Source organism: Sardina pilchardus, chromosome 2 (genome assembly GCF_963854185.1).
Source record: "Sardina pilchardus chromosome 2, fSarPil1.1, whole genome shotgun sequence".
In the NCBI taxonomy this organism is placed as follows: Eukaryota; Metazoa; Chordata; class Actinopteri; order Clupeiformes; family Clupeidae; genus Sardina; species Sardina pilchardus.
The window spans coordinates 10,872,172-10,897,153 of NC_084995.1; the positions used below are offsets into that span (position 1 = coordinate 10,872,172).

The 24,982-nt window shown below is 43.2% G+C and overlaps 2 protein-coding genes across 3 annotated transcripts in view; one reads left to right on the forward strand and one right to left on the reverse strand.

The window, feature by feature from the left end:
• Positions 1–12,364, reverse strand: part of ece2a (endothelin converting enzyme 2a) — a 117,630-nt gene extending 105,266 nt beyond the window's left edge. The window contains exons 1-2 of one of the 2 annotated variants that reach the window (XM_062553962.1): positions 12,156–12,364; positions 11,766–11,926 (exon numbers count right to left, since the gene is read on the reverse strand). In XM_062553962.1, coding sequence (XP_062409946.1) covers positions 11,766–11,925 — 160 coding nt within the window. In that variant the 5' untranslated portion in view covers position 11,926; positions 12,156–12,364. Of the gene's footprint in view, positions 1–11,765; positions 11,927–12,129 lie in introns of both variants that reach the window. The other variant, XM_062553952.1, reaches the window with a different exon arrangement.
• Positions 12,365–13,486: 1,122 nt separating this feature from the next.
• On the forward strand, positions 13,487–23,361 carry acsm3 (acyl-CoA synthetase medium chain family member 3). Its single transcript, XM_062518686.1, has 13 exons — positions 13,487–13,970; positions 16,682–16,892; positions 17,410–17,617; positions 18,006–18,149; positions 18,492–18,648; positions 18,808–18,887; positions 19,098–19,221; positions 19,514–19,594; positions 19,872–19,973; positions 21,228–21,355; positions 21,566–21,665; positions 21,880–21,999; positions 22,522–23,361. The coding sequence occupies exons 1-13, from the start codon at positions 13,740–13,742 to the stop codon at positions 22,606–22,608; spliced, it is 1,773 nt and encodes a 590-aa protein (XP_062374670.1). The 5' UTR covers positions 13,487–13,739; the 3' UTR covers positions 22,609–23,361.
• Positions 23,362–24,982: the final 1,621 nt, after the last annotated feature.

Genomic DNA, 24,982 nt, shown 5'->3' on the forward strand with positions numbered 1-24,982 from the left:
AGTTTGCTCCACGAAAATATCATTGTCTGACAACTCGTCCCCATCTCTGATATCTATTGGGGGGTTTCCACTCCACTCTCTACTCGTGTAGTGAGCGGACGAGGTGGCGCTCCTGCTCTCTGTCTGTAATGATACTCAGTGTTAATGATATTACAGTTGTTTTCTTGGTACTTTGTTGCAGTGGAAAAGGAACACCCGGTACCAAAATCGAGTAGAGTCGGGTGGAGTTGAGCTGATATGAACATATGACGTGGTATGGTGATGCCCCATATGACACCCGCACCCAACCTCCACAGGGCCCCACACACTGCCAATTACTCTCCCACCACAGAAGACAGGCGAGTGGTGAGCTAACAGGTGAGAGGTGAGGGCATCATGACGGAGGTGCTCCCTCCCACACACCGCCAGCACTGCGTGGAGACATCAGGTGCTTGTGTAACACTGAGCATCATTACAGACAGAGAGCAGGAGCGCCACCTCGCACGCTCACTCTGCCTGCCTGTCTGCCTGCTCCTCTTGCTCCAGGGCCTCCACCATAGCCATGGACAAGTACTCATGAGCCAGCTCATGCTAGGAGAGAGTAGTACACACTCACTCTCTCACACACCACACACATACTGTATATATAAACAATTAATTTGCTGACACACTGACAAACATATACAGGTATACTGTATACAGTATACACACATATTCTTAATCCTGGTAGTAAACCTGATTGGAAAGGGTCATAAAAGGCTATCAGTGGTCAAGTGGGCACATTATTGAGAGGCAACAACTTTCTCTAGGACTTTAGGGGAGTAGATATCGTCAGGCCAGCGCGCTTTCAGCAGAGTGGCTGGAGCAGAGTCAAGATGTTCTGACCATATCTGCAATCGCTGTGGAAAGTAATGCACTGCAGCGTTGGACTGGGCGAGGGCGAGGTGCACTGGCCAGGGGAGGCCGAGGGAAACGGCTGATGTGGGAGAAAAGTGAACAGGGCCTACTGCTGCCTCTGTTGATGAGGATGGAGACAGAAGACGAGCGAGCAGGACTGACCGCATCCCTGTGAGTAAGTGGTGGACTCAGGCATCCCATAACATGTACTGTAATCCAGTGAAGCAGGAGATAACAGGTGAGTCTTACGGGAGGCAGATATAGTGCAGGTACAGTACGATGCTCGGTGACTAAGTTAGTCAAACAAGATACAGGCTAGATTCAGACACATCCACCATGGGCAGCTCCAAAAAAAGTATATAAAAAATATAAATATATCCACGAAGGAGGCAATTGTTGTACTCGAGGAATAGTGAGCTCAGTCAGTAACAACAAAAAAACAAACACAGAGCACGAGTGAGAAGCGCTGTGCATTGCACACTCTCAACCAGAGGAGGTGGCCCAGATGCTGAGGAGACAACACTAAGGAGAAAACACTCCAAGGCACAAATACTTTATACATACACACATACATGGACTTACAATACCATTCACATACACAAAGTATGGACACACACACGTGTGTGTGAGTGTGCAAGTGCTGGAGCTGTGCGCTGAGCAGACTAATGGAGGCAGGACGGTCCCTCCCTCAGGCTCCGCACCGACGGGACAAGAGAGCGGAGGGAAGCGCGGGAGAGCGGGAAGGAAAAGAACATCCAGAACCCTCTCGATGCATTAGGCATGTTGCAGCAAGCCAGGGGCTATGGCCACCGCAGCGGCCTCTTAGAGAGAGAGAGAGAGAGAGAGAGAGAGAGAGACTGTTCTTTAAAGCCAATGATGGGTGATTCCAGGGAGTAATCACGGAATGCTAGTACTCACACACACACTCAAAACACAAAACACGGACACACACCGCAACGCCGCAAGTGGTGTCTCAGCTGCATGTCGTCATGGTTACATCATCGGTGATGACCACCACCACCACCACCATCATCATCATCGTCTTCATCGCCCGCAGCAACAACAGCAGCATCAGCATCATCGTGATGATCATCACCACCATCATCATTATCGCTGTTGTCGCCCCCGGCAACAACACCAGCATCAGCATCATGGGCTACAAAAGACCCCTGTCTGGCCATGCCGTAAACCACTCGGCAGTACACCAGAGAGTGTGCTACTAAATGATGTTAGCACTTACGACAGCAGAGGTCAGACATGGGTGAGGGGTGACACACACACACACACCACACACACACCCAGAACATATGCCAACGAATGCCCATCAGGCCCTGACACAGTGTACAGCGTACATACAGTACGGAACATCACATGCCATATCTACTCGCTGTTACGTAAATATCTATGTAGCTTGCATGTGTATGTACACTGAGGCATGCAATAAGTATGTAGGCCTATATCATACACAGGTGACATGTTACCATGTTGTATGTCGCTTTGGTTAAAAAGCGTCAGCCAATGTAATGTAAACACAGGTCACAGGTATAACAGAGGTAAGCACGCACATAGATATATAGAGAGAGAGAGATAGAGATGGAGAGAGAGAGAGAGAGATTGCAAAACTAACCCTAAACCACAGTGCTCCAGCACAGACAGCCATTACCTGGGCCATGGGCACCACTGGGTGTAAAAGCATCGATCTGCCAGTCTGGCTGGCGTGTGGAGCTGGTGTGAGCTCAGGGTAAGAGCCCTACTTGTTCCTCATCAGGCCTCAAACACAGATTAAGCCACTCCGTTAGGGGCGAGAGATAAGCCTAATTGGATCGATAAATCAATGGATTGGTTAAGACCAGCGGTCTCACATCTGATGGAGCGAGTGAGTCAACAACATCAGAAGCAGCAGCAGCAACAACACAAGGCAAATCAGATGCTCTCCAGGGGGACGAACAGACCTTGGCAGACTGCTTGAGCTGTGCCTCACGCTGCATCAACCTCCATTAGGGCCTGGGAGAGAGTTAAAGGCACAGTCCATAACTCGAGCTCAGCTGTCAATCAATTTCACCCTTCTTGAAATGTTTTTGTTTTGGCTGGAACAGCGTATGGTTCGGTCAAAGGTTATAAATGGCGGAGCAAGACAGTGTGTCGTAGTTCATGTAATTGGCGCAATATGGGGATCGAGTCCTGTCGGCATAAAGAGACGTGTCGTTGACGTATTGATGAGTGTCCGTAGCGACCGGCCAACAGCAACAGAATAAATAATAGGCGCACACCTGGTATAAGGTTGACCGGAATGCTCAAAAATGCTAAATATGTACCTTGAAATAGTCAGAAGGGTCTAAGGATCATGAAAACGTGCCCACAATCTACACTCCAATGCTGGTTGTTATGGGAACAGTAAGGAATAGTGACGTGGTCCGGAAACCTCAATAGACCAAGATCTTAGAATATGTGGTGAAATTCTTGGTGAAACTGGAGTTCCTTAAACCAATCACTGACTCTCAATTCACTGGTTGGTTGGTGACTCTCGGTTGGTGTTCTACACAAGAAACCTGTTGAAAGCTCACCTGTGGCAGTCTACTGCTGAAGCAAAATGAAACTGAGTGGAAGTACGTAGACGGACGGAGCCAGGCTAGGAGCTTTAAGGAGCAAAGCAAAACACTACCACAAAAAAAAAAAAAAACCTGAAGAAAAACTAGTTTGTGGGTGAGAACTGAAAGTGCCTAAATAAACTCATTGGCCACATCTCCAGATTATTATCCTGGAGAGCTGTGCAGTTGCAGTTGGAGCGCTGGCTCAGTTTCACAGCTCCAGCAGGCCAGAAATACCTTCGGAGTCGCATGGGCAGACGGCAGCTCAGTGACTGGCAGGCGAGTTCCGCTTCCTGGGCATCATTTTGAGAGGGCCGACCGGAGTGGGCTCCCGCCAGGGAGGGGCTTTGAAGACGCCGCCAAGTCGGCACGACAACGCCGCCAGGCCTCCTGTGCCTCTGTTCCCCCGAATGTTTGTTTCTCCCTTTGTCTCCATCCTACCTCTCCATCTCAAGGCCTCGACTACTGAGCGCTCGTGGCTAAGGGTGATGGGAGCTATGATGGAGCATCCAAGCTATTTAGTGAGAGTTATCATAACAGAAGTGCATTCACTAAGGGAAGAAGAAAAAAAGCTTGTCCCATTTTTCTGAATCAACGAGTTCACAAATTCTCACAAAAACAGAGCATTCTTCACTCACTGAATGCAAGGCTCTCCCGTAGATCATGCCATTAGATGCTCTCAGCAATAACACATCTATCCATCCATCAGTGAATTAAAACAGCTACATTTTGAAGGCTGAATAGAAACTGACTTCGCCAGCAGCAGTCTTAGGTCCCGACAGCAAATGTGTGAGGGATCCAATCTGGAATGGAAGAATTCAGGCGAATGTGACGTCAGGAGGTGATTACACATGTAAGGGGAGGTGTACAGTAAGTGTGTGTGTGTGTGTGTGTGTGTGTGTGTGTGTGTGTGTGTGTGTGTGTGTGTGTGAGAGAGACACAGGAGAAAAGTATTACAGGAGACCAAGATTTATAGACCCACATCCATTAAAAGGTGAACTAGGAAATGCTGGGAAAAGACAAAGAAAGAAAGAAAGAAAGAAAGTAAGAAAGAAAGGCAAAGCCAACATGCCACAAGGACACCAGCACAGCCAGTGCCACAGAGCACCAGGTCTCAGTGGAGCCACAGAAAGTCAAAGACAGACACAGTGCACAGGGACGCAGGAGGAGAGGCAAAGACAAGAGTGGAAGAGGAACAAATCACAACAGTGCTCATCAGCATTCTGCAGCCTCTTGCTCCCCCTCCTTCCCTCTCTTCTTCTCTCCTTCTCCTTGTCCCTCTCTCTCTCCACAACACTGGGCAGTGGGGCCTTGAACAGTCAATTACTGCCCTAATGGAAATGACCTCCAGTGGTGTGCATGGTGAAAACGGATTCCTCATTTACACACTCCTCTGTGGGCCAGCATTCAGATGGAGCTCCATCACTCTCTCGTCCCCACCGCCTCCTGCTCTTTCTTTCTCCCTAAATTCCCCTCATCATCTCTCCTTCTCTGCTTCTTCTCACACTCACACACTCCCATCCTTGACTCTGCCGTGCCATCTTTCTTTCTTTCACACTCTACTGTACATCTCTCTTCCTCCTCATTCTATGCTCCATAGCCTGCACCTCCATCTCTCTCCATCTCCCTCTCTCTCTCCATCTCTCTCTCCCGCTCTCCAACACAGGTTGAAGGATTCCCCGTGACAGCTTTAGACCAGCCACTGCTGTGACACGTGTTTTGTTTATGTTTAGCTGTAGCTATAGGCCGTCCATATGCACGCATATGTCAGTGGGTGCTGGGCAGAACATATGAACATATGTCATCGGCGCAGCAGTGTAGCCTTTGTCTGTGTGTGTCTGAGTGTATGTGTGTGTGTGTGTGTGTGTGTGTGTGTGTGTGTGTGTGTGTGTGTGTGTGTGTGTGTGTGTGTGTGTGGGCAAGTACCATCATACTCCCAACAAAGCACAGGGAGATCTGTGCTCCATCTGCCGAAATGAGGAACTGTGGGAGAGAGGCGGTGGGACACTTAACCGATCTATACCACTTTCACATCAAACAACACAGCAGTCAATAAACACAATTGCAGTCACACGATCACCATTTGGCCAGAGGCTACAGCCAGACCTGTATGAGGGAGAGCATATTTCTTGCAGTTAGCCAAGTCTATTCTTTGGAAAAGTGGGGGAAAAAATTGAGGAGGGAGACGTCGCGGGACTTCCAGCACTGCTGCTGCCCTCAGAGACGAGCTGGGTGGCACGGTGCTGTCAATCCCCGACACCAATGTCCCGCCCTTCCCCCTCTCCCCCTCCAGTGCTGGCGTGAAGGCACTGTGTAGCCCACCTCTCTGCAGGAGAGGAAGGTGCACGCTGCAGCCACACTGACCCCTAGGAGTACATGGTGGAACTGCAGATACAGTTGGTGTTATTGTATGCGTTGAAAACATCCTCCTATTCGCCCAGTATATCGCTAGTTCTTCCTCTCTAATATATTCAACCATTTCAACTGCACTGATTAACTGGTGAAATATTTCAGGGTGACATGGGATCTCCCTAAATACACAACAGGGTATAGACATTTCTATAATCGTCAAATACCTATACCTGTATTTGACTAGTTCAACGCTGAAAGGAGCTACAGTAGGAACAAGGTCAAGCAATGCTTGCTTATTACTGAGGAGCACACGTACACGTACATATCTGCACTGTCCATTGCTTTGAATAAAAATCATGTGGATGTCAATCTGAGCTGATCTTGTAAGAATATACAAGCTGTATGAATAGTCTGCTATGATCGGTGCTTCATTCTTACCATTTTTAAAATGTGGCTAGTGAGTTGCTCTAGCAGATTAATGAGTGACACATTTGAGTATGCCTAGCATCACAAACATTGTTTTATGCATTCAACGTATATGAAAATACTGGCACAATGGAAACAAATGGATGTCAGTAAGGAAGAAGATGAACGCAGCATGTGCAAGGAAACCAGAGTACGACAGCACGAGATAGAGTTCATCACTGCATTTATTTATGACACAACAGTGCCCTCTAGAGTTCACAAGATTCAACAGCATTTGCAAGAATATTAGGGTACAAAGCAGCCTTTTCTCAGGTAAGGACCTTACAGCATGGGAGCAGAGTACATGAGAGGTGTTATTGTAAGAAACAGTGCTGTGGATGCATACGAAAACAGAATAATGTATTTTTCAGTAGAGGTGTAAAAGTCCGGCTTCAGAGGGTAAAAGTCCTACCATGTATTGTTTCTACCTGTGCATTTGGCACAGGTCATTTCACTACTTAGCTCATCTACATGGCTGAGGAGTTAGATTCAGCTAAATTAGTGAATGGTTGGAGCAAATACAATCATGGGCTGATAATACAATAATGGGCTAATAAATCTCTTTACGGATACAACTATTCCTGGCCGTTACCCTTGTTTGTATAATCTGTCTGCACATCTACAGTAATTACTCTGTTAAAGTCAAGTGGTTTTGTTTCATCCTCAGTAAAAAAGGAGATTGAGACCAGGTTTACAAGTTGCAAAAACTGGCTGGTTATTAAACTTTTTTGACGAAAAAGCTGTTGGGCCTGTGACGTCGGAATTAACAACCGAATTAGGCTTAGACCATCGCATGGGCAAAACACCAAGCATAATAGACATTGCGTGGATTTGTATGCTGACCATCTTGGTATGCCTAAAAAGTGCTGTTCACACCGCTTTGGGTGAAATTGGAACAGTTGCTCCTCAAAGTCCATTAGCTCTCTGTTTGGTCTGAATGCTATAGCCTACACGTGTGAGTTAGTTAATTGCCCTAATACTGTACACATATCTGTGCCAGCAGCATTTCCAAAAGGGCAAAGGGAAGGGGGGACTCCCCCTCTATCATTTCATATGGTAGTCTGTCAGAGAAAACAGTAAAGGACTTCATTAGGCCTATTTTTGGGATGTGAAGCCATGTAGCATCATCCACAATTAGTTAGGATGCCTTTGTAGACCAAGTACTTTATTGGTGAGCTAAGTATGAGAAATTAAACTTTATTTCAGGCTACAGTACATCGCAAACACAGTGATTGGGTAATATTATTAAGCTGTAGCCTAATATTAACTAACTGACAAGCAAAAGGAGCTTGTCACTGTTTTTAGCTTGTTTAAATTCCATGGGTTTTTTTTTTTGCTTGTTCATTAAACTCTTTGATACATATTTGTTTTACATTTTCAGCATATGAATTGCATTCAATGTCTTACTTGTTATGATTGATTAATAGGAAGTGACATCATATTGGTCAGGGTTCACATGGATACATTTATTGTTGTACACTTCACCTGAGTGAGAGACTTGAGATGTCAAATCAATCAAGAGCAATAGGGCAGTCAGAAGTCAGAAGTCTGTAGAAGGCGGCCATAAACTTCATGATTGTTCCATGGAACGTACAGCGTTGAGTGGTGCAACGCTAGCACTCTCGTCTTGCACTCAATAGACCCAGGTTCAATCCTCACCATGAATCAATTTTTGTAGTTTACATTGACTGAACTCAATGAATATTTTGACTTTTTTCTCGAAAATTTTGACTTTTTTTCTCAGAGATTTACAGTAGAATAAACATATTACTCCGTGGCCCTATTGCTCTTCCGTACCTCTGAGTCCCAAGTTTTATATCTGCATAACTTTCCCTCTCAGTTTGTATTCAGTATGCTTGTGTATTAATGATGCTTTATTTCATTGATTTATATGCTCTTTTAATTGTGTGATTGCATTGTCTATTTATTGTGTTTTCCTACTGCTTTTAAACAGTTTGACAGTGGATTAAAGATTAATTAAAGATAGAGAAATAAATCCAACAGTAATTGAAGAACTTTGGCCTTACGTATTTCCTGGAGGTGAGTGATACTGTTCCTGGGAGAAAACTGAAATGCTTAAATTCTCCTAATCTTGTCATTCTTTATCATGCAAATAGAGGGGGGGGGACAAAAAAATAAAAAATCAGCATTATACATCAGCCATCGGACCCTGGTTGCTAAAGATCAGCATCTCCCATAGATATATATCGTCCATATCGTTCAACCTCTAACCTTGTGCTTAAATTTGACAAACAGAGGCAAATGTTTCTGGCTAGTCTTTTTTGTCAATTGTTAACATTAAACTGTAGACAAAATGGCAAGAAACACAGTCATTGCCTCCTATTTTTGCTTCTGCTTGCCAAATGTTAATGCACCTTATTCTTTAGGCTCCGAATACCACTTAACTTGTTTTCGTAGTATACCCAGAGACTTTCTAATGAGAGGACACAGCACTCAAAAAGAATATCCCATAGAAATATATGGAGTATGTTAACGCAAACACAGCAGTTGTCTACACATATTCCGCCCCTTCCGTCGCTAAAAGCTGATGTCAATACATTGTGCAAATGATGTGTTGTGGTCTTGCCGTTGGCGGGAGCATGGTGTCATGAAGCCTTGTGCACGCTCAGCTCTGCCTGAAATAGACGCCCGTTAAGTGCCCAAATGCATTGCAGTACGGCCACTGAAAAGAGGAACTTGCCTAAAAGGACTTTGACTTTCAGCCAATCAACATGCTGCTTCTAAAGCAGAGAAAGCAGGGGTGTAACTGCAGGATTGTGGAAAGCTATACTGTAGATTTCCCCTGGTCATTCGGTAACTAGACTCAGCCTGAGCTAATTGCATTCAGAGTAATCAGAGGAGGATCTCTGCCACTCGGAGAAAACCTCAGGCTGTCAAGCTCAAGACTGCACAAGGTATACTTGGACTATGTGCCAACTGGAGACTACGTTTGCCACAGTTATTATGCACGGAGAAACAAAACTGACCATAGCACTGAGTCAGAGAGGCTTCAAACTTTACATTCATTACACTTAAAAAAAGAGTTCCTGGGGTGTTACATAGAGCCAGACAGGCTTTAATGGACCCTTCAAAATGGTATTTGGTTATGGTACCATTTAGGGATGCCATATATCAAGCATGGTTTTTGGTTCTACAGTATATAGTACCTATTTCTAAGAGTGTAGCCTAGCCGGTTTTGGAAACAGCAGACACAAAGTATCCATTGGCTCTTACACATACTGTATGAAGCATGTGAATGGCTGAGAATCTAAGAGCATAAGGGTTATAGGCCAGTCAATCTAGCTCAAAAAAGGGCCAAACCTGTAACTAATTGCAATAGTAATGGTTCATACTTTTTATTGATCCTTAAACCCTCCTGCATCACATATTAAAAATCTACCCATTTATATTTAGTGGAACATACTTTTATTCAAGGTCAAAGGTAGCAATTTCCAATGCATTTTGCCATTGGGATTTACTACAGGTGAAATGGGTAAAATTTTAAACTATAGATATCAAATTGAAACTTTCACAGTTGTTTACTCACATTAAGGCAAATATTTTTTGTATTGCAAGTTTTCTGAAATGTGATGTTTAGATATGCAAATGAGACCAGTTTTACCTAAATATGCAATAATTTGCATATATTTCTAGAGAACTAAATCTGAACAATAGGTACAGTCAGCTTCAAAATAATTGCTGCATTTTGCTTCTATATTGGATACCAAAAGCCTATGCAAAGGGAATATTAGATATTACTTCATTTCACCTCAGAAATGAGGAAATCAAGTCAAGTCAAAATCAATGCGTTTCAATGGAAGTACATTATAGAACAAATGATTGTCAATGATATGGTATGATGAAAGTATCTCAATGCATGCCAAGTCACATAAGGAAGATATTGACCATTAGACAACATATCAAGTGAGTTGGCATGCACTGAGATACTTCCATCATACCATATCATTGACAATCATTTGTTCTATAATGTACTTCCATTGAAACGCATTGATTTTGACTTGACTTGATTTCCTCATTTCTGAGGTGATATGAAGTAATATCTAATATTCCCTTTGCATAGGCTTTTGGTATCCAATATAGAAGCAAATTGCAGCAATTATTTTGAAGCTGACTGTACCTATTGTTCAGATTTAGTTTTCTAGAAATATATGCAAATTATTGTATATTTAGGTAAAACTGGTCTCATTTGCATATCTAAACATCACATTTCAGAAAACTTGCAATACAAAAAATCTTTGCCTTAATGTGAGTAAACAACTGTGAAAGTTTCAATTCGATATCTATAGTTTAAAATTTTACCCATTTCACCAGTAGCAAATCCCAATGGAAAAATGCATTGGAAATTGCTACCTTTGACCTTGAAAAAAAGTATGTTCCACTAAATATAAATGGGTAGATTTTTTATATGTTAATTAGATATACCTAGGGATCACAAAAAACTTTGAATGATTACTATTGCAATTAGTTATGGGTCAAACGCTAGATTGACTGGCCTACTAGGGGTGATCTTTATGGCCAAGCAAAATCTTTGATTTGAACAACAGCAACCTTAAAAAGATGTTTGGTGTGTTTGTTTGTTTATTTGCATAGGCTACCACAATAAGTCTTGAGATATTCTCCCTCTTAATCAACATTTTGCAAGGAAATTCTCTACACACACAACCACCAAATTTCTATAATATCATTCAGCAACCATGCCAGTGTTGGAATGTTGAGCATACAGTACTTGACATGACAACCCACAGGAGCCCACTACTGGCCACTACTATTACAGCCGCAGCCTACTGGTTAGGGCTTCGGGCTTGTAACCGGAGGGTTGCCGATTCGATCCCCGACCAGTCCACGGTTGACGTGCCCTTGAGCAAAGCACCTACTGTAACCCCTCACTGCTCCCCGAGCGCGGCTGGTTGGGCAGGCAGCTCACTGCTCTGGGTTAGTGTGTGATTAACCTCCCTGTGTGTTCACTGTGTGCTGTGTGTGTTCACTAATTTGGTTAAATTGGGTTAAATGCATTATGCAGAGAACGAATTTCCCTCACGGGATCAAAAAAGTAGATATTCTTTTTTTATACTTCTCTGAGGCCCAAGACTCTGCATGAAGTCACTACTCTGTTCACCACTCCTGATATCTGAAAGGAGTGAAATAACACCCCCAAATAACACTGATTACGCTATGTGTGATAATCAAGCTTTAGCCTATAACTTTGTTCACCAAAGGTGCCTTGAATCTGCTGATGATGGTGATACAGTATGTGATGGCACCTGGGAAAACCTGGAAAACTTCATCAACTTGTGCATATGCTCAGTGTTTCATAATGTCCATGATACCATATGTCATAGCCACTACTACAAGTGAATTGAATATCCAGTGTTTAACAAGACACAAACCAATACAAAGGATCATCACATATTTTTGCTTAGGCTACAGGTAGACTAGGCGGTGACTGATTGTTGGATGACTCACCAAGAACTAATATGGAATCTTCTTTGTTGACATGACACTGGAGTAGGTGATGGAATTTGGACAAGTCTCCAAACCACTCGAAACTCTGTTCGGTCTTATATCGCTCGTCCCAGTACTCCACATCTTTGTATCTCGAATTGGAGTTAGGTAGATACTCCATCCTGACAGGAGACACAAAAAAACCTGTCACATATTGCTGCTTGTCTTAAAACATTGTTGATGCTTGCTCAAACATCATCCAGATCGGCAAGGCTTTACGAGTGATTAAAACATATAACATGCCATTCACTGCATTATGAACTGGTACAGAATCTGTAACATAACACTGTTCTCTGGCTTGATTTAGGCTACCTTGTTTGCTTACATTTGATGAAATGACAGTTAACATACGCTGAAGCATCCGTCTTCTTCCTCCTCTTCTGTGTAGCCCGAGATATTACCTCTGAAGTTATGTCAGCGTCAATACAGGCTACAGCCGAAACATCCTAACACGAATAAGAGTTGTCGCTACTATATTTCGGTGCACTGACACTCCAACAAATAAAGAAACACATACATAGCCTACTATACCTAAAGGAATATACACGTGTTACCACCGGTGCCCCTCAAACAACACGATAGCCTGAGGCACACAGCAGGAAGTTGATTGGATACTGTGCAATCTCATCCAATCATAGTAAGCATTGTACATTTGGGGACGACTTTCCGGTAACATCTTGCTGACGAGTTTTCACATTAAAAGTAGCATCGTATAACACTGAAACTTCACAATAAATGTCCTAAATAGTGCACCCATATAACAATGCACCTTTCAGCTAGATAAACGTGAAATAGCCTAGTGTAACGTGATGCACAATGGTATTGGGTGGTGCAGTGTAGCCTATGACTTGCTTCCCTATATTCGTGACTGCAAGCCTAATAAACCACATATATAATAAGCTTTATTAGGCTATACCTATGTAATAAACCCTCTCTCCGCACACGAATCAGAGGTACCCCTCCATTGCACTATCCCACCCATAGTGTTCTATTTATTTATTTATAAATGTACATAGGCTACTGTAGGCCTGCTGTAATTACACTTATATAGCAATATTCTACTATAATATATTCTGTTAATTACACTGCATCTATATTATTCTTACTACTTTTATAATGCTATGTTGCTCTATGCACTGATGCTATGTTTTATTTCAAGAAATTCCAAAATCTCTAGAACATTACAAGTTCGGTAGGCTATGTGTTCCACTCCACTACACATTCAGCGATTGCAATATATCTTTCACTTTGAATTTCACCATCTTGAATTTCCCTTTGGGTATCAATAAAGTATATCTATCTATCTATCTATCTATCTATCTACCTCAGTGAATAGCTCAGAGTATGAAGAGCAACCACCCAGTCAAGAGTTGTGTCCTCAGTAGCCTACTTGTTTATAGTTTAGAGTCATGCATGCAATGCTCAATTCAGTGTCTGACTTGTTGGAAATAAGATCAGTATGATTTATCACGAATCTCACTCTCCTAATTTGCAACAAGAGAAGCAAGCAAGGCCGACCAGGCTTCATCGCGCAAACTCAGAACGTATTCTTCCAGGGAAATGTACTGATACAGCGCAGCCTACTGTATGTGGTCGCCTTATGTTTACACAGGCTACCAGTGGTCATTCATTCTTATCGCTTTAGAAAGCAGCTCAGATCTGGAAGTTGTTACGTAATTCTCATTGCGAAGGAAAGTTGATCTAGGTCAAATTATGGCGCAAGGCTTCCCTTCAGACGACTTCCAGTGCGCGGGCTACAATAGGCTACTGCATTTTAATGCGTCCTCGAAACTTTTCGTCTAGCGAAGACGGCGCTCGATGCACTTAGGCTACTTTAACCTTTTGACTTGGGCTTATTGTTTACAAAGTTATGTTACTGTGTTAAGGGCAGATATAATTGCATAATGCACTTCGTCTTTGTTTCGATTTGAGAAGATGAATTTACTAAGTAACGTTTGTCGTAAAGTAAGATGCAGGGAACAATTTGTTCATCAAGTGCAATCCAAATGTGCAAAATCGTTTTGGTGGCACCAGGTTCGTAAGAAATGTTCTCTTCCACAAAATTTCACCTCATACGAGACTCTACGGCAGCTTTACAACCCTCACATTCCTGAGTTTTTCAACTTTGCCAAAGATGTGCTGGATGAGTGGGAGACCAAAGAGAAGGTGAGGAGTGTAACATCAAGAAACTTTTTCTATACGATTTTCATGTAAAGTAAGTGTGACTGTCTGGGAAGGTTTTTTACGCATGCAAAACAGGGCTGAATTTGACATCTGCCCTTTGCACCACATGCAATTTTGTGTTGGCATGCATGTTGTGGATTATACCGGCTGGATCAGTGTATCACATTTTGCCAACATTCCTCTCTTATTATCTTGCTTCTGTACCACATGACTTTTGATTTTTTAATAACTGGAGACATGCTTAAAGGGATAGTTCGGGTTTTAAGACACGAAGTTATATGGGTTCCCTGTCAGCAACGTTGTGCATCAGCACTGACTTACCCCGCAACAGCGTCCTGTGAGCCGAGATCCAGCCGGTTTTTGATGCTGAAGAAAGTAGTCCGGCAAGTTTCTGGGTCACGAAAGTAAAGTGTTTTTCTTCTCAAAACCATATGCGTTCAAAAGAGTGATATATTTGCACCACAAAAACGTTGTCCAGGAAAAATTCAAACCTCGTTATCACTTACTTATTTTTCGCGATTCCTATCACTGCGCGCTACTGACAGCTGGACAACGTTTTTGTGGTGCAAATATATCACTCTGTTGAACGCATATGGTTTTGAGAAGAAAAACACTTTACTTTCGTGACCCCAGAAACTTGCCGGACTACTTTCTTCAGCATCAAAAACGATCAAAAACCGGCTGGATCTCGGCTCACAGTACGCTGTCGGGGGGTAAGTCAGTGCTGATGCACAACGTTGCTGCAGAGCCCCTTTAGGGAGAGCCGGTCCACTTCCTATTAACTCCATTGTACCGGATTGTTCCTGCAATCTGTTGAAATTCCGCTAGGGACGTTGCCGAGCAAGTGATAAATGAATTGTGGTCTATGGGGCTAAGCGGCTAGAACTCGTTTTTTTCACAGTTGACAACTTAATTTCTTAATGTACATTGTCGTAGTAGCTACCTGAGTATAGGTTTTCCACTGGAAATGAAATAAAAAGTCACTCATGTCCTTTCTGCTTTTCATAGGATGGGCCGTTTTCCCTGTAACATGCTAGCATTTAGCTCATGGATGCTCGCGACACTCGCGACCGATTACGACCGTCGTGAAGCTGAACCTTCTTTTAGGTCTATGGCCGTAAAGTGGTTCGCTTGTGTCACGTGACATGAACACTTTGAAAGGGTTTTTAGGAATAACAACACATATTGAAAATTTTATTGGTCAGCTGATTGTCAAGTGAAGTTATCCTGCATCGCATGCATTAATGCAATTTTAGGAGAAAAAATTATATAATGACAAATGTGGTACTGGGGGGTTCAGCTCCATTGCTACCCATTCATTCATCACTTGCTCGCGATCGCCCTCTAGTTGCAGTACCATGCGGAAGTATTTCGCTAGTGGTCCTTCTCCCCTTATTAGACATTCTCTGGTTGCTGACAGGGAACCCATATAACTTCGTGTCTTAAAACCATAGACCTAAAAGAAATGGACAAACAGACTCCGTCGTTCTCAATGAGAGGGGGCTGAAACAAAAATTCGTTTCCTGTTCATCGTACTGCGCAGACTCGCAGACGTTAGCCTGCTGTAACTCGTCTGATAGATCGAAAACCTCTGAAATTGTTAACGTTCGTTTTTTAATATTATTATTATGTGTACTTGCCTCTAGGTAATGCTTTACCATATCAAACAGTAGGCTACCGTAGGCTACACGCATTTTCACTGATCTTGCGAATGACTCTCCGTCATGGTTTTCGTGCAGGCTCACTCAGCTTCTTATCCAAACATTACGGGCGAACGTTAGCTTCCCTACAACAGACATGCTAAAATACTTCTTTACGGGAAACCAACGTAATATACGGGGAAGAAGTGAATTAATTTTGCCTTCGATACCCTATATAGAATACACAGAAGCTATAAGGGAGACAAAGGGCACATGTTACATGAAGTTATGGGATCGCAAAAAAATCTGAAATCTATGGCCGTCCAAGGGAGTTAGCAGAGTGTTGATCACCAGCTCATTTCGTGTTTCTACTTCCGGGAATATGCCTGCCCCCTTGCTTAAAACCCGAACTATCCCTTTAAATAGCCTATTGCCCCTCCCTTTAGTTTCCATGCACCTACATGCGGAGGAAGAAGAGGCATGACATTCAGCCAGTCATTTTTTTACCTGTTGAGAGGTCAATTGTCTCCTATATTTGTAAATGAGCAGGTCAAATTACATTGAAGAGATGTTGAATAACATTTGTAGCTACTTTCTCAACCTGTGCATCGGTTTGAGTGTATGGATGTGGTTTTATTTGTAATAGGTGCATAATTTCCTATCTGTCATCTCCTTATGGTTTAGACTGACACACAGTATGCTGTGAAATGGGCTAATTTCTGTCACAGGGACAGTTCACAGTCCTGGTGTCTGGCTCTTGATATTTGAGCTGAGTTCAGCAACTTGTCAAATGAGACCCCTCCCCTCATGGGGGTGTATGGATTGGTCTGAGCCACTGTGCTTGTTCCCCCTTTACAGAACCACGTGCAAGACCAGTAAAGTGTTCTTGAGCACACTTAAAGAATAGACAGCTGGAGGACTCCAAGGAGACTCACTGTCAGACTTTTGAATGTATAATGCCGATGTCACTTTAAAACATGACATTAGACACTAACAGCAAAAGAGTGCAGTGCACTGTATACTGTAAATCTACACCCATTTCTTGTGTTGTAGAGGGGAGAGAAGTCAGGGCAGCCTGCTCTGTGGTGGGTGAATGACAGAAGAGAGGAGGTCAGGTGGAGTTTTGAGGAGTTGGGGTTCCACTCCAGATGCCTGGCCAACATTCTCTCAGAGGAGTGCCAGCTCCAGAGAGGGGACAGGGTACTCCTGATACTACCCAGAATTCCAGAGTGGTGGCTGGTCAACATTGCTTGTCTAAGAACAGGTGAGCCAATATTATTTGTGGTAACACTAACTGTCTGAGATGTAAGTACCCTATGTTAGTGTGTAAGTAGTAAGTACCCTAATACTACTAATGTGTAGCATCACACAGGTGGTTAGTGAGGTTCCCCCTTTACTGTAAAGCATTTTGGGTGCCTTGATAAAGCAATATATTTAAGCAAGTTATTGGTGATGTTGCTGTAAATTTGACAGTTGGAAAAAATATAAACAAAATATAGACTTTTAAAAAAAACTTGAAAGAGGTTAGAAGCCAGAATACTGTCTTTACATACTGACTTTCCACATACTTACATCTACATTATTTAGGAAATACTCTGTGGTTTGTCTATTCAGAATGACTGATTTATCATACCCTAACCCTAAGTAAAATATGAAATAGAACTTTAACCCTAAATCCATGCTTCATCTTTCAATGATTCTCCTGTGTACACTGTCACTCTGCCCTCCCACAAGTCCTGCTTTGGCCAAAGTAACCTCTCTGCTTGTTGTGTTGTCTTCAGGTACGGTCCTCATTCCCGGTACCTCTCAGCTCACTGCCCGGGACATCCTCCACCGTCTGCAGACCTCCAGGGCCAAGTGTGTGGTGACGGACGAGTCCCTGGCCCCCCTGCTGGACTCAGTGGCTCCACAGTGCTCCTCTCTGCAGTCCAAACTCCTCGTGTCCCCACGAAACAGAGAGGGATGGCTCAACTTGGGAGAGCTCTTAAGGTGGCCAGTAGTGACGTATTATAAGGCTGTGTTATATATATATTATGCACATACTGTCTATGTCAGCCTAAAGGCCGACGCCCACCCGACACGGCGTTCGGCAGTGTGGGCTCGACGCGCAGGATTTTAGAACAGTTTTCTTACCCTGTGCGGCTGCTGCGCGGCAGACGTTTCTAGTGGGCTCTAGTAGTGCTCTGTTAAAAACAATGCAGTTCTAATTTCTTTATCGTTGCGGCGCGTTGTGTACGTGTCCGATGGGCACCGGCCTTAAGATTCTTTAGCACAACACAAAACGAGCATTTGCAAGCATCTTTACTTGAATCAGCTGAAGAAGAGGAGGAGGAACTATCCTTGACTCTGAATGTGTGTCCTTGTCTTTTCATCTAAGGAGAGCGTCGGGAGACCATGTTTGTGTGAACACAAAGAGTGATGAGGCCATGACTATATTCTTCACCAGCGGCACCACGGGCTCTCCTAAGATGACCCAGCATAGTCACTGTAGCTATGGAATAGGCCTCACTGTCAATGGCAGGTAATGGCTTAACGTATCTTTTTAATCCATCTAGTGCTGTGACAATTAATCGTAACTGGTTAGTTGCCAACTATTACATTATCATCAACTGTTTTGTTAATTGTTAGTTGTTATTTTAGTTGTGTCACTGTGCGTGTGGACTACACAGGGCATTTGAGGACATATTCTTGGTCTTAGGAAATAGTCATCAACATTTATTCAACATTTCTAGCATTTCAATGATTAAACAACTATGATTATTGCGCATGTGCAGTATGTCAATTGCAAGCGAGCAAATTATGTATTTTCATGTTTAAGCATGTCCAGTATTGTAAGTTTGCGTACTTCACAATGACTCTGAAGGTACTGGCTGGACCTGACGCACAGAGATGTGATGTGGAACACCTCAGACACAGGCTGGGCCAAGTCAGCCTGGAGCAGCGTCTTCGCCCCCTGGATCCAGGGAGCCTGTGTGTTTGTCCACCACATGCCACGTTTCGAGTCATCCACAGTGCTCGAGGTAAGGGGTGATACAGAGGGTCTATGTAAAGAAACTCAAAAAAGAGAGTGAGATTTCGTTCAGTTTGATGATGAGCTCTTGTGGACTGTGTGCTGCAATACACCAAGAGTAACTGTGAAATATTTGCTGCTAACTCGTTCAATGTTGTTTTTCAACCAGACTCTGTCCAATTATCCCATAACTACCTTCTGCACTGCCCCCACTGCCTATCGCATGCTGGTTCAAGAGGACCTGTCCAGGTACATATCACTGCCCACACAAATCATGTCGTTATTTCAACAGTCCCAGAGACAGTGTGGCCGTCTTCCAGACGTGTTAGCACTAAGTATGTCCACTAAGCACTAAGTATGTCCACTAAGCACTAAGTATGTCCACTAAGCACTAAGTATGTCCACTAAGCACTAAGTATGTCCACTAAGCACTAAGTATGTCCAGTTGTGCTCGCGCAGGTTCAGCTTCGGCAGCCTGCAGCACTGCCTGTGTGCGGGCGAGCCCATTAACCCAGAAGTGATGGGCAGGTGGAGGGAGGCCACGGGACTGGACATTTACGAGGGATACGGACAGACAGAGACAGTAGGTCATCTCACCGGGGGCTTCCTCATACACTAGATAGGAGGAGGAATTGAGAGTGTCCATATCTGCAGTTTCATGAATGGCTGTGTATTTCCTGCATAAGACAGAATGGTAATGATTGGTTTTAATAATCTAGTAAAGCACAAACAGAGGCGGCTTAACAACAGGCACAAGCTGGAGGATCCATAGAGGGTTTAGCTGGGGAGGGAGTTTGAGATAAAATGGTTCATTTTGGGTTACATTTGGCATACCCCCTGGCCGTGCTCATAATACATTTAATATATGTCACAAGGTGTTAATTGCTGGGACTTTCAAGGGGATGAAGATCAAGCCCGGATCTTTTGGCAAGCCATCGCCAGCATACGATGTGCAGGTAGAGCAATGGTGTGAATGAAACACAAACATATTTGAACTTAAAGGTTTTCTTTAATGTGGATGTACTTATAATAACCTCATAAACCATGGGTTACATCCTGTAACAAATTTGAAATATGACTATATCATGCTATATCATGGTTCATGATCATCTTAAGTAACAAGTATAAAAAGAAAAAAAGCATGATGGCATGACATGAATGTTGCATAGTAATATTCCATTGGTGGATGTGATGATCATTTGCTTGCTTGTTTGGATGCTTCTCTGTCTTGAGGTCATAGATGATGAGGGAGCTATTGTGCCTCAGGGGAAGGAGGGCAGCTTGGCCATCCGAGTGAGACCTCACAAGCCTTTCTCCCTGTTCACCGAGTACACGGTAACACCCCCTGGGCCACACACAACACTGCATCACCTTATCTTCCTTAGCGTCCTTAAAGTGTAAGTTTGGCGGAAATTGAAAATAAAGCTATTTTCTGAATGAAAATACATCAACTAAGCCGTGGAGGAAGTAATTTTCGCTCATCACGCAGTACAGAGCTAGCACGGGCAGGACCGACAGCCCAAAATCGCAATCAGTGGGTGTGGATGGGGATTGGAGCCACACGCTTTCAAAATCGCATTTTTAAACCACTAACAGTGCTCAAAACAGCGCCAAACCTCATCAGTAGCTTGCTCTAGGTGTCTACACATAAAACGAAGCACCAATCAGTCTGTAAACTTTGGAATAGTCAGTATACACGTAGAATCAATTCGAGACCGCAACACCCCATCTGAAGCAGAGACATGTCTCGCGAGATCTCACACGAGAGGTCGTGGACTTTCCTTCGTGAGGAGCTGGAAGGGGTTATATTCATAACAGTCTTCTTTTATAAACGTCGGGTTCATGAGCCAAGTTGTTGGTGCTTCGTTTTATGTGTAGACACCTAGAGCAAGCTTCTGACGAGGTTTGGCGCTGTTTTGAGCAATGTTAGTGGTTTAAAAATGCGATTTTGACTACCTGTAGGAATAGGTCCCGTGCTTCCGTGTGAGATCTCGCGAGACATTTCTGTGCTTCAGATGGAATTGGGGTCTCGAATTGATTCTACGTGTACACTGACTATTCCAAAGTTTACAGACTGTTTGGTGCTTCGTTTTATGTTTAGACACCTAGAGCAAGCTACTGATGAGGTTTGGCGCTGTTTTGAGCAATGTTAGTGGTTTAAAAATGCGATTTTGAGAGCGTGTGGCTCCAATCCCCATCCACACCCACTGTTTGCGATTTTGGGCTGTCGTTCCTGCCCGTGCTAGCTCTGTACTGCGTGATGAGCGAAAATTACATCCTCCACGGCTTAGTTGATGTATTTTCATTCAGAAAATAGCTTTATTTTCAATTTCCGCCAAACTTACACTTTAAAGGTACACAGTTTAGAACTTGACCAGCAGAGGGCACTATTCAGGCTCACTATATGATTGTGTGTTGTTTGTGTGAGTTTGAGTTCACTCCGGTCAGATGTAAACAATATATCTCTCCATATTAATTAGTTTATGATTAATGAATGCTTTAGGATGTCAGGGAACACATACAGTACAGTATCAGTCTGTGGGCTAAAACGCGGAGTTCTCCATGTGTTCATCTCTTCCTCCTCTTCAGGACGATGCCCAGAGGACTGCCGAGTGCTTCAGAGGAGACTTCTACCTGACCGGAGATCGAGGACTCCAGGACGAGGATGGCTACCTGTGGTTTGTGGGCAGGGCAGATGACGTCATTCTCTCGGCAGGGTAGTCACTGCCTTATTACGTCCTTTGTGGCCCGCAAGAGAGTCACATTCAGATTGGGCTCCACATAACACATTTAGATACTGTAGTTCCAGTAATTGCATTAACAAAGCCATACTGTTTTATGCATACTGTACGTGTATACATCAGGTTTGTGTGTGTGTGTGTGTGTGTGTGTTCTCTAATGCGCTGGTGTGTTATCTGACGGTGCAGGTACCGCATAGGTCCATTTGAGGTGGAGAACGCCCTGATTGAGCACGACGCTGTGGCTGAGTCCGCTGTGGTCAGCAGCCCAGACCCAGTCAGAGGAGAGGTACAGTACACAAGACTTTATTGGAGTCTCACCTTAACTAGCACTACTGATAACATAAACATCCGTAAACATCGTTAATCAATAATCACACATAGGAAAGATATTATCACACTTCAACCTTAAAGTGCAGTATTAAGGCCTGTTCTTTTATATCTGAACTGAGTACAGCTCTGTTTGGGCCAGCTCTAAACGCCTATTTGTCCTCCTGTTGCAGGTAGTGAAGGCCTTTGTTGTGCTGTCCTCTGAGTTTAAAACGAGAGACCATGATGAGCTCAGAGCCGAGCTGCAGGCGCATGTGAAGAGAGTCACAGCTCCTTATAAATACCCACGCAAGGTGAAAGTCCAGGGTCTCATTTCACAAAATCTTTTTTTGGAAACCAACACATTCATTTGAGTAATTTTTGAGACCGAGAATATGCATTTATATTGAAATAGTATATAGCGATAGCCTCTGTGGCAAGCTCACTATGTCTACTGTAAGTAAATTGCTACTTCACTCACCAGTCTCAAAATATCATTACACCTCTTTGATACTTTTGAGTGGGTCCGTAGGACTATTTGTGCAGGCAATGCATTACCTTACTATAATTACAGTTGCTGCCATCTTGCAAGATGAAAGCCCACATTCTTACCACTTTCCTCCTTTTTATACCCAGTCTTGCACTTGCAAAGTTAAAATTGCTTCGATCTGTGCGTAGAGACAAACCTTTGTTGTAAATGCATATTCAGGTGTTACTCAAAACTACTCTGATTGACTCTGTTTTAATCACCAACGAAAGTTTACACTCATTATCATCCAAAAACATGACTCTGTTTTCATAAAAATCCTAATCAAATTAATTGACTTTTTTTCCAGATTGAGTTTGTGAATCAGCTTCCAAAGACAGTCAGTGGTAAAATCAGGAGAGTCGAACTTCGAAACAAAGAGTGGGAAAGAGGATGATTCTTTTTATTTCATCTGTTTCATATGCCGTTTCTATATTTTGTAAAGATAAACACAGTAATTTGTATACATGTTTAGATTAATTCCATGCCTGGTTGTTAATGTCTCTGTCCTCTTGTGTTGTGTGTTTGGAATGCATTTGATCTGTATTGGAATAAGAATGCTACAGTTACTGCCTTCAACAATACTTTGAAGTCCACGGCTGAAGTGCCCTTGAGCAAGGCACCTAACCCCTCACTCCTCCTTGAGTGCCGCTGGTTGGGCAGGCAGCTCACTGCTCTGGGTTAGTGTGTGCTTCACCTCACTGTATATTCACTGTGTGCGGTGTGTGTGTTCACTAATTCACAAATTGGGATAAATGCAGAGACCGAATTTCCCTCACAGGATCAAAAAAGTATATATACTTATACTTACTTATACTTGTCCAGTTTACAGACAGTTCCCCTTTTCCAGTCTCTAGGTGGAGCTATTTCTATTCCACTCAGGATACAACACCTCATATAAACACTTCACTTCAAATGCATAATGATCCAAGTGATCATCATACTGTTACTGTATGTGAAGCTTGTGTAGTGGGTCAGGCTTATTTCAAACAATCTGTTTGCATATTGTGCACACAGTTTATTTTAATTCATAGAAATCAAGCCATTTTTTACAGAAACAATGACAGAAAGGGTCCTTTGTGATTAAATTCATATCAATCCAGAAGAGCCCTGATTTCTTAGTATAGATGATAGATAGATAGATAGATAGATAGATACTTTATTGAAGGGGAAATTCAAGAAAAGGGAAATTCAAGATACATATTTCTTAGTATAGATATGTTTAGTTACACACAGCTGAAGGTTGTTTTTTCACTAATGCACCCATTTAGCTCTCAAATGGGCTGCACAGTTATACTGTAGTGTGCCCATGCCATCTAGTGTTAAATGCAAACCAGGTGACATGTGAGTGTGACCTTTGAACTGCCTTCCTGGAAGTCATATGGCTCGTATCAGATTTAGGCCTGACTCCTCTGACTATATGAATGTTCTGTATGTGATGTGATGTGTCATGTTCTAATGTGTCATGCTATGTTACATGTTCTAATGTATGTGACGCTGTATCAACTTATGGTTTTACAATGGAACATGTACCAATGTGTGAATATGAATATCCCTCTCGGCCAATAAATATTATATCCAACTGTCTGTGTCCGGGTAAGGGGCAGTTTTTTGAGGCTGCCCTGATTGTTAGACGGAGCCAAGCATTGCCATCAGCTGTCAGCCGGGGGGCACCCAGAGCCTGGACGCATACGATGTAACGGATTAATCATCTGACTGGCTGGCGTGCAGTGAAGGGTGGCGGGGCGTTGCGCTGACTCAGGTTCCTCTGCCCCCTGGCCTGCCACCCTCCACTGGCATGGGCTGAGGGCACCTCAGACAGCACAGAGGATATAACCATTCACTGACCGAGCGCTCTTCACCATGCAGGGCACGCACACCTTTATAGGTGCAATAAGGTAAAGACCTGTTGGGAGCTGTAGCCTGGTACATGTAGCTGTTAATATGCAGATGCTGCCAGACAAGGCTTCTGATAGAAGATGGAACTGAGGTCACAATAAGGTTCTTGAGATTATTCTCTTCTTTTGGTGTTGATAGAAGGTCTAAACACGTTTTATTTTGACAACCAAAACTGAGATGTACTGAAACATTGCTAAAATCAAATGTGTGAACTCTGGCGTCCTCATGTCTGGCAGCGCTTCAATGTGATTTTCTGAGCTGCTGTGAGCTAATCACGTAGGCGTCTGTCAAAACACCTCCAGCAGACACTTTGCAGCTCTGGATCACATAGGGCTAAAAACAGCCAGAAACGGGCTTCAGCACGTTCTGTCAGACGTGTCATGATAAAAGTCATTTAGCAGCTTAAGCTGCTCCATTTGTGGTTTGTAAATATTATTTATGAAATTGGAATGAGGCCTTATGGGCGGTAATCCTATGCGAATAATTGGATAAGTGCTGTGGACCAGAAATGTGAGGAAAAGAGAAAAACACTGGGTTGTGCTAAAAGTAAACATGTGCTTTACATTATCCATATGTCATCTTGAAAATATAGGCTATTAAATATGGGGATTTTGCTATTCCTATTGTGTTGGAGTTCAGTGTTGAGTATTCATATTCAGTATGTTGGCAGATTTGATGGGAAAAAGTGGACTTCAGTTGTTTTATTTTCAGATTGCTTTGTTTGTCGAGATGGTGGTGAAAAAAAACTTTGATTTGATGAAAAGCAGCCCTTAAGCCTTCTCTGAATTTGATAAAGACTTAGACCAAATTGTTCTCAGATGCTTTCTGCTAACTGTCTTTTAATTATTCCATCATGAGTCTTTTATGTTAAT